Source organism: Mustela nivalis, assembly GCF_964662115.1.
Source record: "Mustela nivalis genome assembly, chromosome: 6".
NCBI classification, from domain to species: domain Eukaryota; kingdom Metazoa; phylum Chordata; class Mammalia; order Carnivora; family Mustelidae; genus Mustela; species Mustela nivalis.
In genome coordinates, this window is record NC_139025.1 from 79,030,395 (window position 1) to 79,042,525 (window position 12,131).

At 42.9% G+C, this 12,131-nt stretch overlaps 1 protein-coding gene across 4 annotated transcripts in view; it reads right to left on the bottom strand.

Annotated features, from left to right (window-relative positions):
• Positions 1 to 12,131, bottom strand: part of SLC12A1 (solute carrier family 12 member 1) — an 88,059-nt gene that overhangs the window by 41,516 nt on the left and 34,412 nt on the right. For all 4 annotated transcript variants that reach the window (XM_082734847.1, XM_082734846.1, XM_082734844.1 and 1 more), the window contains 7 exons: positions 11,791 to 11,942; positions 11,122 to 11,229; positions 10,681 to 10,804; positions 8,787 to 8,888; positions 6,592 to 6,747; positions 5,209 to 5,308; positions 3,922 to 4,033 (listed from right to left, as the gene is read on the bottom strand). In XM_082734847.1, the coding sequence (XP_082590973.1) occupies positions 3,922 to 4,033; positions 5,209 to 5,308; positions 6,592 to 6,747; positions 8,787 to 8,888; positions 10,681 to 10,804; positions 11,122 to 11,229; positions 11,791 to 11,942 (854 nt within the window). The remainder of the gene's footprint in view (positions 1 to 3,921; positions 4,034 to 5,208; positions 5,309 to 6,591; positions 6,748 to 8,786; positions 8,889 to 10,680; positions 10,805 to 11,121; positions 11,230 to 11,790; positions 11,943 to 12,131) is intronic.

Here is a 12,131-nt window from a genome sequence, read left to right on the forward strand (position 1 = left end):
TGGAGTCCTCCTCCCTCTGATCTTTCTGTGACTATAGGAACGAAGCATAGAAGAAGAAGAAAATTACTTTTGTTCAATAAAGCCTCTTTGGGAGATATATATGTCGATGATTTAGCACGTGTTAACTCCGAGGAGGAGTAGACAATATTGTGAGTTACCAAGCTGGATTCCTTAAAACAAAACAAAACAAAACAAAACAAAACAAAAGATGCTCCTATCTGAAAGATGAAGGATACTTCTGAAATATTTAGGCTGGGTAGGAAAGAAGCAAGAAGGAGGAAGAGGCTCCGATGGGGGAGTGTTAAGAGTTGGAGAGTTGGAAGGACACGGTGGGGGGCTTGGGGTCCAGCAAAAAGAATAACTCTTTCCATTTCACTTTCATCAGCTCCAAGGGCAAGTCCTTTAAAAACACCTTTGCTGTAGAAAATGGCAGCTGTAGCCACATACTTCCCATCCACCCACCGGCAATGAAATACCAGTGATCTCTGAGTCTTGCTCCTTCCTTGTAGCATAACCACATTTTAAGTCAGCACCAAGATAAGCAAAGACCACCAGATGGACGGAGCATAGAGCCTGCTGTCCTATGTTTATTCAGCAGGAATATGTAGCTCATTGTTCTATCATGATCATGTTGGATGCCCACAAATAGTCCAAAATCCAGTACTGGGATCTGGTTTCCCTAAGAAAGGATGTTTTTGGTTTTGTTGAAAGGGATATATTTTTGGAGTGAAAATGGCAAGCAACTGTGCTATACCAAAAATAATGGTGATGAAAATAACAGTTCCAGCAATAACAAGTACAATTAGTTGTGTAATTACTATTTGACAGGTGATGTGCCGAGCCCTGGAAAGCTCACCTGCTAGAATTCTCACAACAGCTCTACAACATAGGTGCTAATATTCTTATGATTCCCATTTTATAAGGAAAGAGAGAAAACTGCGGTTCAGAAAGACTAAATTCTGTACAAAAGGGACTCACAGCTAACAGGTGGCAAAGAGTGATGCAGAACTTGACCGTGTGTCTCAGAAGCCCATGAGCACCAGCATCCCAGAGCTAAGAACTGCATTGTCACCTCTCAAGATCATCGTTCCTATTTAACCTTCCAATAAGGATGGCCCAACTACCGACAACTGTGCTTTTGGAAAAAGTTTTCTAAGGGTATGCAGCGGACTTCTCCCGTACCCCATTTCATCTGTTTCTTTGCAAAGATGATTGACGACTGAGCCTAGAGTTGAAATGCTGATGGCATCTGCAGCCCCAGGGGCTCACAGACAGCGACTAACTGGAGAGTCATTAACTGATGCAGCAACTCTTTTCTGTCCTCAAGAGAACCTCAGCACCTGGGAGCATGACTCGCAAGCCTTACTCAGAGAGACCAGCACTGTGATATATAACGTGGTCCAAAAATACATGTTGAACACCAGGGCCATTGGAGGCACAGACACAGGTGCATACTTCATATGATATTCCACAATCATGCTCTTTTATTAGAGTGAAAGCAGCAAAGGATCGATTACGTAGTGATCCAAAGGGGCACGTGCACCCGAATGTTTATAGCAGCAATGTCCACAATAGCCAAACTATGGAAGGAACCTAGATGTCCATCAACAGATGAATGGATCAAGAAGATGTGGTATATATACACAATGGAATACTATGCAGCCATCAAAAGAAATGAAATCTTGCCATTTGCGACAACATGGATGGAACTAGAGTGTATCATGCTTAGCGAAATAAGTCAAGCAGAGAAAGACAACTATCATATGATCTCCCTGATAAGAGGAAGTGGTGTTGCAACATGGGGACTTAAGTGGGTAGAAGAAGAATCAATGAAACAAGATGGGATTGGGAGGGAGACAAACCATAAGTGACTCTTAATCTCACAAAAGAAACTGAGGGTTGCTGGGGGGAGGGGAGTTGGGAGAAGGGGGTGGGATTATGGACATTGGGGAGGGTATGTGCTTTGTTGAGTGCTGTGAAGTGTGTAAACCTGGTGATTCACAGACCTGTACCCCTGGGGACAAAAATACATGTTTATAAAAAGTAAAAAATTAAAAAAAAAAAAAAAAAGCTGTATCTCTCGGGTGCCTGGGTGGCTCAGTGGGTTAAATCCTCTGCCTTCGGCTCGGGTCATGATCCCAGGTCCTGGGATTGAGCCCCGCATCAGGCTCTCTGCTCAGCAGGGAGCCTGCTTCCTCCTCTCTCTCTCCACCTACTTGCGATCTCTGTCTGTCAAATAAATAAATAAAATCTTAAAAAAAAAAAAAGCTGTATCTCTCATCTCTATGAAAAGATCTATTCTCCTTTGCCAACATATGACTTTTTATACTCTCAGTTTATTTCTCCTGTCCTAAAAATATTTTATTGCCTGCTAAACTAAGTTTTCTCTAAATTGGGAAAAGAAAAACACCCCAAACTGCTTATTCCATCAAAACCGGCTCCTGTATTATCTTGGCCAAAATGAAATTCAGTAATCCAGGGCACCAAAATTGATAATAGAGAGAAGGGTTCTTGATAAGATTTTCAAAAGTCCTCTGGCATCACAGCGGGTCATTACTTAACCTGTCAATCTTATGTAGTCAGTAGCGTTCCTTCCACTCCCTTCTGGATAATTATGTTGAGCTCTATTGTCTCAGTTACTAGCATATAAGCACTGAGAGGAAGGAGAATATGACCAGTATGGCATCTAGAGTATTGCCAAGTGTACAAAATGCTTAAGTGCTGGTCATGATGATGTGTAGTAAATTTGTCCCCGCGTCGTGGCACAGCCAGTGGGTCCCAGAATTACACGGCTTTCTGTCAGCCCTTCTCCCTGACAGGTGTTGGAAGTTTGGGTAGCAGTGCCTGAGTCTATCGGCACTTCCAGGGACACAAGTCTGCTAAGATCTTCTCCTCATGAGGTAACCCAGAGCACAGCTGGGTGGCCTGGACTGACACCCTGCTTCTCTCACTTTCTTGTCACGTGACCCCGTGCAAGAATTTCATTTTCTTAAATCTCACTTTTCTAACCAGTAAAAACAAGAACAGAGATCCTTTCTCCTTTCTCCTCACTAGACTGTAATATAGGTCAAATAAGAAAAATTGTAGGAAAATGCTTCGAGGAATAGGTATGTCCTAAAAAAATTCATTGAAGTAGCTAAGGACTTTGAGTGGCATGTGCGTGTGTGTGGGAGAGACAGAGATGGAGATAGAGAGAGCGAGATTGTTATGGGAACGCAGTGGAGATAGACTGGTTTGAAGGGCCTAGACTTACTATTTTGCTATAATTTTAATGCTTTCTCCTCACTTTGGAGACTGGTGATTGGTCGATAAATATGGTTCAATTTTTAGAATTTGCTTTGCATTCCTCCCAGGATAACCACCAATAAGTTACCATTAGTCTACCACATACTTCCTGAACAAAAAGGAACTCATTCATGTCTGAATGTTTATCCAAAGCATGGGAAACTTGGTTTAATTCTCTAGATATTTGTAGGGTCATCAATTTTATCCAAATATTTAATCTAAATTCTATGTGCTGTCATTTCAGGACATTATGTCTGTTTTTCATCTCTTCAGTTAATCTACATAATAGCACTCTCTGGCTCATTCCATCCTTTTATATTTCTGTGGACAGTTACTACCCCAAATGCCTTCCTTTTATTTCTGAGCCAGTTCTCTTTTTCTTGTCTCAAAGGCCATAATTTGGAAATATTTATCACTTTTAGTTGGTCTCCTATGAAATCTGAAACACTTTTTATCCACTCGTTTAAATTCGGGATCATGGTCCTTGCCAGTCCTTGCTCTGTGAACCAAGGAAAGGGGCTCTTGTCCAAACTGCCTTGCCATTTTCCTGTCACGGCCTGTACCCACCTGACTCGCCTAAAACAATACAAGGTGAGCAGGGAGGGAGGCATCTTCCTGGGGTGAAGTAGCACTTACCACAAAGACCTCACAGCAGATGCAAAGGCCACTATTCTTAGTAAAGGCGTGAGTAATGTCCAAGAGAGCAGGTCTTGTCATTGGTCCCCCCGTTAAGACAATGCACTGGGGCCTGGAAATGGAGAAAAGAAGATGTAAGAACTGGCCATTATAGGAAGCCTATGAGCCAGAACAATCTCAGTGGAAATGGCAGGAATGGAGTGTTTGACCAACTAGGACAACCTCCCCGCTAAATATTTTCTTGGGTTCCTCGCCAGAATTCTTGAATCATCCTATCTATTCATCTTTCCACCTTTGTATCCTTAGTTTATTAGTGATGGCAAAATGTGAAGTAAGGGGGCGCCTGGGTGGCTCAGTGGGTTAAGCCGCTGCCTTCGGCTCAGGTCATGATCTCAGGGTCCTGGGATGGAGTCCCACATCGGGCTCTCTGCTCAGCAGGGGGCCTGCTTCCCTTCCTCTCTCTCTGCCTGCCTCTCTGCCTACTTGTGATCTCTGTCTGTCAAATAAATAAATAAAATCTTTAAAAAAAAAAAAAGTGAAGTAAGGAAAAGGTGGTCTTGTGTTCCCTTTTTCTCTCCAGGCACCACCCTTTCCTAAATCCCCAGTACAGCCTGTCCTGCTCCAGCAGCTATCTCCAGGCCACTTTCCTTCATCGTCCCTGCAAAGGGAGGGGTGGTCCATTCAAAATAAGATATAACTAGTGAAGAGTTTAAAATGTTGCTTTTGGGGGCACCCGGGTGTTGCAGATGGTTAGGCCTCTGCCTTCAGCTCAGGTCATGATCCCAAGGTCCTGAGATCGAGGCCCACATTGGGCTCCCTGCTCAGCAGAGAGTCTGCTTTCCCCTCTGCCTCTCTCCCCTGCTCATGTTCTCTCTCTCTATCTCTCAAATGAATAAATAAAATAATAAAAAAATAAAATTCTACTTTTCCTAAGAGAATTCAGTAAGCCACAGAGCCTTAAGCTGAATGGAGACAGCACCAAGGATTAACTTCCTTAGGGGGTGTCTCTCTGAAATCGCATCCTGAGATCACCTCTCTATCTCTGTGCGTGAAGGTGACACCCAGCATCACGAAAGTTTACAGCTGGGGGTAAGCTTAGCTCAGAGTGGAAGAGAAGAAGCACACATTCACAGAGATGTCGTTGTGAAAATGAGGCAGTTCTGTAGGACTCTCTAGACTTAGAATGTACCCATAAAGCATATCACTACTCGAGTGCATCTGTCTCCGCTAAAGGAAAGCCACTTCTACTGTGGAGAGACACCAGGATGCCTGAGAAGCCGACTTTACCTGAAATTTTTCACGTGGTCTTCCACGGTAGTCAATTCGAGGGCATTGTCTAACGCACTGACATAGGAAAGAGCCTGTGTGGAGGAGCCCCAGTTCACATCTGCGGACAACAGAAGATTTTGGCATTAAAAGCATTGACCTTTCTCTCTGTATGCTGTGAATAATTTTTATAAGTCATTGCCTTCTATGATTTTCCTTGGCTAGGTCATCAGTGAGGAGTGCCCAAATTAGAGAAAACACAATGTAGTATTTCCTAGAAAGAGCATTGTGTCTTTCTATGAATGCTTTATGAATTTTTAGAAGTGAGACGGCTCTTTCCAGTTAAGGATCAGACTTTAAAGCTGTAGCCCCAGCAATTTTACCTGGTGGGAGAGGCTATGTGATAACCACATTGCAAGTGGATAGACTTGGATAAATGGTTAACCCTTAAATAAATTCAAAACGTCTTCACAAATTCTTGGATTGAAAAGAGGCATTTCTTTTTTTTTTTTTTAAGATTTTATTTATTTATTTGACAGACAAAGATCACAAGGAGGCAGAGAGGCAGACAGAGAGAGAGGAAGGGAAGCAGGCTTCCTGTTGAGCAGAGAGTCCGATGCGGAGCTCGATCCCAGGACCCTGGGATCATGACCCGAGCCGAAGGCAGAGGCTTTAACCCACTGAGCCACCCAGGCGCCCCTGAAAAGAGGCATTTCTGTAGACACGGATCATGAGCTATTTTGAATAGCTCAGGAATTCTCATTTTTTGGGGTATCCATGAAGAGGTTTCAGCAAGCATTTTAATTTTTGATCTTTTAGGACCTAATCTTCGTCATGAGGGAGGTAAATACTACCATTTCCTACCCGCTTTTTTTCCCTACCTTTTTTTGAAGAAAAAAAAAATTAGATGGACCCTTTCATCAGGAAGTCCCTGGTGGGAATGTACAGATTTACTCCAGAGGGCAGACAGAATCATTTCCCTAGTCTTACTTGGAAGAGTCAGGGAAATGGTGGGGAATGATCTGGAGATAAAAAGATTAATATTGCCTAAAGTGTTGACTATGAGCCAAGTATTTAACGTACCTTAGGTATGCTACTTAACTTACACTCTACTTAAAATATCAGCTCCATCATGTCCTGCTACCTTGGCAAGTGATCAAGTTTCTTCATCTGTAAAATGGGTCTAAAAATACCCAATATGGAGCCTTATTGTGAGGATTCAATGAGTGCATGGTCTATAATAGATGCTCAACATAGTTAAATATTATGCTGTATTAAATTATTAATATCCACTGTCCACATGGCACACCCAAGCACATAGGGGCTGATCAATATACCTTTGTTGAAGGAATGGTTAGTCGAGGAGTGCTTTCAACGTCCCCCCCCATACAGTCCTTATCTTACCTGGCTTCTTGTAAGTCACATAGATATAGAGGAAGAACTCAATGACGTAGGTGATGACAGCTGCCCACCAGTTGATGACAAACATAACTGCACAGCACAAAATAGCTCCAAAAAGAGATACCCACATGTTGTAAATTCCATATGCAGGTCTCCATCCTGAAAAAAAAAGTCTCAGTGCATAAAAAAACTTTTACACTATTGCTTCATATCACCGCATATGATTAAAACGCAGGCAACAGTTTTTCCTAGCATAAAAATCAGAATGTTTGGGTCAAGCTCCCAATTCTGTTATTAGTTTTCTGTGATCTTGGGTCCTTGGCTTAGGAAAGTATACCAAATGAGAACGCTGTGAAATACCGAAAAGGTGTCATTTATGGCTTTCTTCCTATGTCCTGCATGCCCCAATCATCTTCCTCAACTATGAGACCTTAAGCCTCTCCTATCTCTACCATCAGGAGCTGAAAGGAGGCAGGAGAGATGAGAAGAGTGGGTTCGAGTGGGAAGGATGGGGAAAACGCCTTGGTGGCTCAAGAAAGAGGAAGTTAAGACAATGGGCTTATTGTTCCGATGAAAAAGGCAGAGCATCCTCAAAAGTCAAGCCACTAACTTTCTGCTAGTTCTGTCTTTACCTTAAGAGGATAGTACTTGGGGATGGGAGGTCGAGGTACCAGGTGGTGGGTATTATAGAGGGCACGGATTGCATGGAGCACTGGGTGTGGTGCAAAAATAATGAATACTGTTATGCTGAAAATAAAAAATAAATAAAGGGGGAAAAAAAAAGAGAATAGTACTTGCCCTTTCAGAAATAATAATCTATGGGAAAAGAGGGAGACATTTCTCAGCATTGGCTTCTTAAACCCAATGCGTTCATAAGATTTTGCATTTTACAGTGAAAATTTCTCAGGGTTGGTATATGCATGGGAGAGTCCCCTGTTCTCTTAGTTCCCTGCCATGCAGAAGCTGGGGAAGCTCTGATTTGAAGGGCATTTGGACAATGGACATTTTAAATTTGGAGTTGCCAAAATACAGAGCTTTCCAAGTCTTCAGGAGCAATTTCTGAAGTGGCCACAAGATGGAAATAGCACTTTGAGGACATCACTGAAAATGCCCTTATTTCTCGGAGTCTGGCTGTGTGTGTGTCACAGGGGCACTGTGTGTGTCATTTCGTGGTTTTGTGTATCCACTTGTCTCTATGTGGGCTGCTCTTTTTCCTCTCTCTCCTTTTCTCTCTTCCCCTTTCGCTCCTTCCTTTCCGGTCTTTCCCTTACCTACTCTATTATTTCACCTTGTTTTTCAAAGATGAACATAACGTGGTGCAGAGGCACCCATTACTATAACTCGTATTCACCAGCTAGGACTTTTGGTTCTCTGCTTAAAAGAAGACAACACAACAGAAATAAAAATTCTTCAGTTATCGTCTGGAGCCGAGTGACGTTGGATGGACGAAAGCTTCCCTTCCATCCATATTCTGTCTTATTGGCAGCAGGTTTTCCAAAGGAAGCTGGAGACCACAGCAGGCCCTAACAGAGTGGAAATGCGTTCATATCCCTGAGAAAGACCCTCCTGGGGAAGAACTTTCTGAAGGTCAACGGTGACGAGTGTCTATTCTGGTGGAATGGCAGAAGGAATTCTAATAGCCAATGAAAGTGAGGAAGAGGGGGAGGTAGGAAAGGTTGTTCGGTGTGAAATTCTGCACCTCTTTCAACCACAGTCTGCGGAGGGCAGGGATGTCACTGGCTTCAGCGCGAATCTGCATTGACTATACTCAGCAGGTAATTATGGGAACTACTCATCCTTCTCTTCTGCACCATGGGCAGGAAACAAATTGATAGTAAGGAAGTTTCAAATATATACATTTATTCCACTTCTGTGGTCACTTTCACCCTGGAAATAAATAGTGGTGTTTTTCTACTGCTGAAATAAATGTGGTTTCTCTTGCAATGAATAATTTATTGCCGCAGGAGAAAATTGACTTTACGGTTGGTCAAAAAGGCCATTGCTCAAATGACTCTTTTTCTATTTCAGAAGTCACCATCCCCCTACCAACTCACCAAAATAAAGTAGATTATGCTGCCCACGAGGATATAAGGATGCATTCAAACACAGATTGATCACTTTTCACTGATTTCTTTCATCTTATTGAGACAAACTAACTGTCTGCTTAGGGTTCTTTTAGTTTTGAAGAGTCAACTTACCCGGAGATTTGGCATATGAGGCATGGAAGCAGGAGAAATTAATAAGTGCGTATGAGGCCAGGAAGAAGTTGGAGATGATGGGAGCAATGGTGTTCAGTTCCGCTGTGAACGAAGCAGAAGCGAGCATGTCCGTGTGAGTTATGGGACCAGGGGCTGAACAGCTGTCAGAGCCTGGAAGCTTGACTTTATTTGGAAATTGAAAACATAGCTAGCATCTGTCAAAGTTTAAGAAGTTAGTGATTTTTCTTTGGGATTGCATTCATTTAAAAATATATTCTCAGCCAGGGTTTCCATAAAGCAAGGAGCAAGAAAACCTCCCAACGAGAAAATAGATGACAGACAAGGCTTCTACCTAGCAAACATTCAGAGGGGCGTGGGTAGAGGGTTTGGCGACTGGGCAGATGATAAACTCCCCTGCTGCTCTTCCAGACGTACCAAATCCTGCAATCTTTCTCTGCTGTGGATCTAAGCAAAAAACTCTGCAGGGCAACAGATTAGTTAAATACAGGGGCACCCGAAATGCCTACCTGGAAATTTCTATGCCCAACTTGCTCTCCCTGACTCTCAGAACTCTTGCTAGTCCTTTGGCCTTTTCTTAACATTTCTAGAGAGTTCTACCTCTTTGCCAAAAAAAAATATTTACCCCAGTAGCTAAATATCAGCATAATTTAATCCTAGCCAAATGGTTTGCTGTATAAGAAATAATTTAGAAACATTCTCATTTATCAACCTCAGTGACACAAATGCAGGTGGTAGCTGGGCGTGATTCTAGAGCCTAGATGCCAGCAAGGACGTAGGCAAAAATAGCTGCCACGGAGCTTGTGCAATGAAGCTCATCTAGGTTGATCTGAGCAATTTTTAAGGATAACATTTAATTTACACAATTTTTTTAAACACTTCGGCTATTTGATCACATAAATGCATTATAGAACAATGATTCGAGATCTTAAAAGTTATGTAATGGGATATTTAAAAGGTATGTAATGGGATATTTCTGTACATAATCACTTTTTGTTTAATTTCTTAAAAAAATCTAACAAACATAGTCCTACCTTCCCCCTCTTCAACCCTGTACAAATCTTATAAGGATTTAGGAATTACAGCCACTCTCTGAGTTTATGTGATGATGAAGGGCTTTTACTATTTGGCACCACTGTGCTGAGGAAGGGTCTGCCCTGCTAGACCGAGTGGCATCACACGTGGCCTTGCCTTTTGCTTCTTTTCCTCTGATATGCTCACCAATAAAGGTGGCACCTTCGGGAGGAACGAGGAATGCGCAGGCTCCAGCTGATGAACGTGCCTCTCCAAGATTATGCAGCTGTTTCTATAATGCTAAGGGAGAGGGAGTCGAGATGATGGTCTGAGCAAGTGGTTCTCAAACCTCAGTGGGCTACAGATCTCTTGAGGAGCCTGTATACATGCAGATTCTTTATCTCCAGAGACTGATTCTAACTCTGAGGTTGGGCCTGAAAAATCATTTTGTTAACAAACCCCAAGTAGTTGGTTCTGATATAGGTGGTCAGTGGGCCACATTTTGTAAATGACACTTTAATTCTCCCAGTAGCTGCCAGCCCAGGAGATGTAGAAACAGGTGGCAGCTGGGGAAGGCTCTGGAATTAGACGATATTGGGTGGCTTGGAGGAAGGATTTGGTTGCATTTGCTTGGATGGATTTCCAACATTCGGATTCAAAGAAGAGATTAAAGTCCAAAGTCTACCTCTAGTCCTCAAATGCTCGCTACACACAAGGATTCCTCATTACCTTCTTAGTCAGACTCCAATAGTCCCAGTTGGGATATTAAACAGAAAACAGGTAATTCTGCAATCTAAAAGGAAAACCCTACGAGTAATCAGAAGAATGCTTTGGTTTTCAGTAAGACAAGAAAACTACGAACCAATAAGAATGAACGCCATGGCTATAACGAAAGTAAGAAAGTATCCTCTCAGGGGTTCGTTGTTTTTCCCATATCCCTTTGCAAAGAACTGCAAGGCTTTGTAGATGTTGTCCTTGCACAGAGCCTAATGGAAAAGAAGGGGAGAAATTCGTCATTTAGATCTATGCACAGTCATTTTCCCTAGGTGATTCAAACAAGAAGATTTGGAGAAAGATGAAGCGATACACAATACGGGCACAAGTTAACACTGCAGTTTATCATTCTTTATATTATTTGAATCGATCTTGACTATGTGGCAGACAGCATTTGAGCCAGATGCAAACGTTAAACTGTTTCAGAAAATGATGGAAAATGATGGCTGGTGAGAACAAGTATTTCAGCTTGATCCACGTTCAGTGGGAACAGACATAGGGGAAAGCATGTGCTCTTGGCCTCTATCACCTGGAACACTTTGGGCGCGCTGACGAGGGAGGCCAGGGCTGAGGAGAGCGTTGCAGAAAAGATGCCAGCTGTGATGAGGGGGCCGAACCCTGATACCATGCTCATGACCTTGAGAAAAGACACACCAGTAAGGAGACTCACCCAACACACCATTAAAAAACAGACAGACAAACCAAGCCAAAATCTTACGCAAACGCTTCCCCTTCCACTTTCTGTGATTTGGAATCTCCGTTATAAAAGCCAGTTGCTTCTAAACAGATTTCTACACCCCTGCCCCCACCGCTTCACTCTCCAGGACCATGGCAGGGGCTTTCCCAAAACTGAGATCCATGCACAAAGTACTGTCCACATATTAACTATCTAAGTCTCTCCTCCCCACCATGAAATCTTGCACCATTGATTGGAAGATGCCATATATCAGGCAGCAATACTTCCCTGGTGATGTAATTCATGCAACTGCCTGCTATCTCCCCACCGTAGGTAATGCAACCACAGGATGTGCTGCCTCATGTTCACAGGGGCTCCCCTCCCTCACACATGAATTGTTCTGTGCTGAATTCAAATGGACCAATAATCAATCCGTTGTAAACTCAGAAGTTTACATGATATTACATGTGACATTCTACAAATGAAAGCAATAGCAATAAACATTTTTTTTTCTCTTCAAACCTGGAAATTGTTCATTAGCCCATATTGACATGGTTCATGTCGACATCTTGAGAAGTCGTAGCCCAACCCACAGGCTGCTGAACCATTGCAGTTCATCCCAGAAATGACGGTGTCATTCATGCTTCCAGTGGCATCTCGGACCACACAGGCCCCTGGGGAAACAAGCGTGGCTTGTCAGTTCTTTATAAGGGTTCTGCTCCCGTAGGATTTTCTCCCGAAAACATAGTTTAATTTGAGTTGGTGCAGGTCCACTGCCATCCTCTCTGGTCATCCTGGGGACATGGTACCTGGAGGTTCCCATTCTCAGAGACTCAAGAGCGCCCCCTGACTCTGACTGTCTG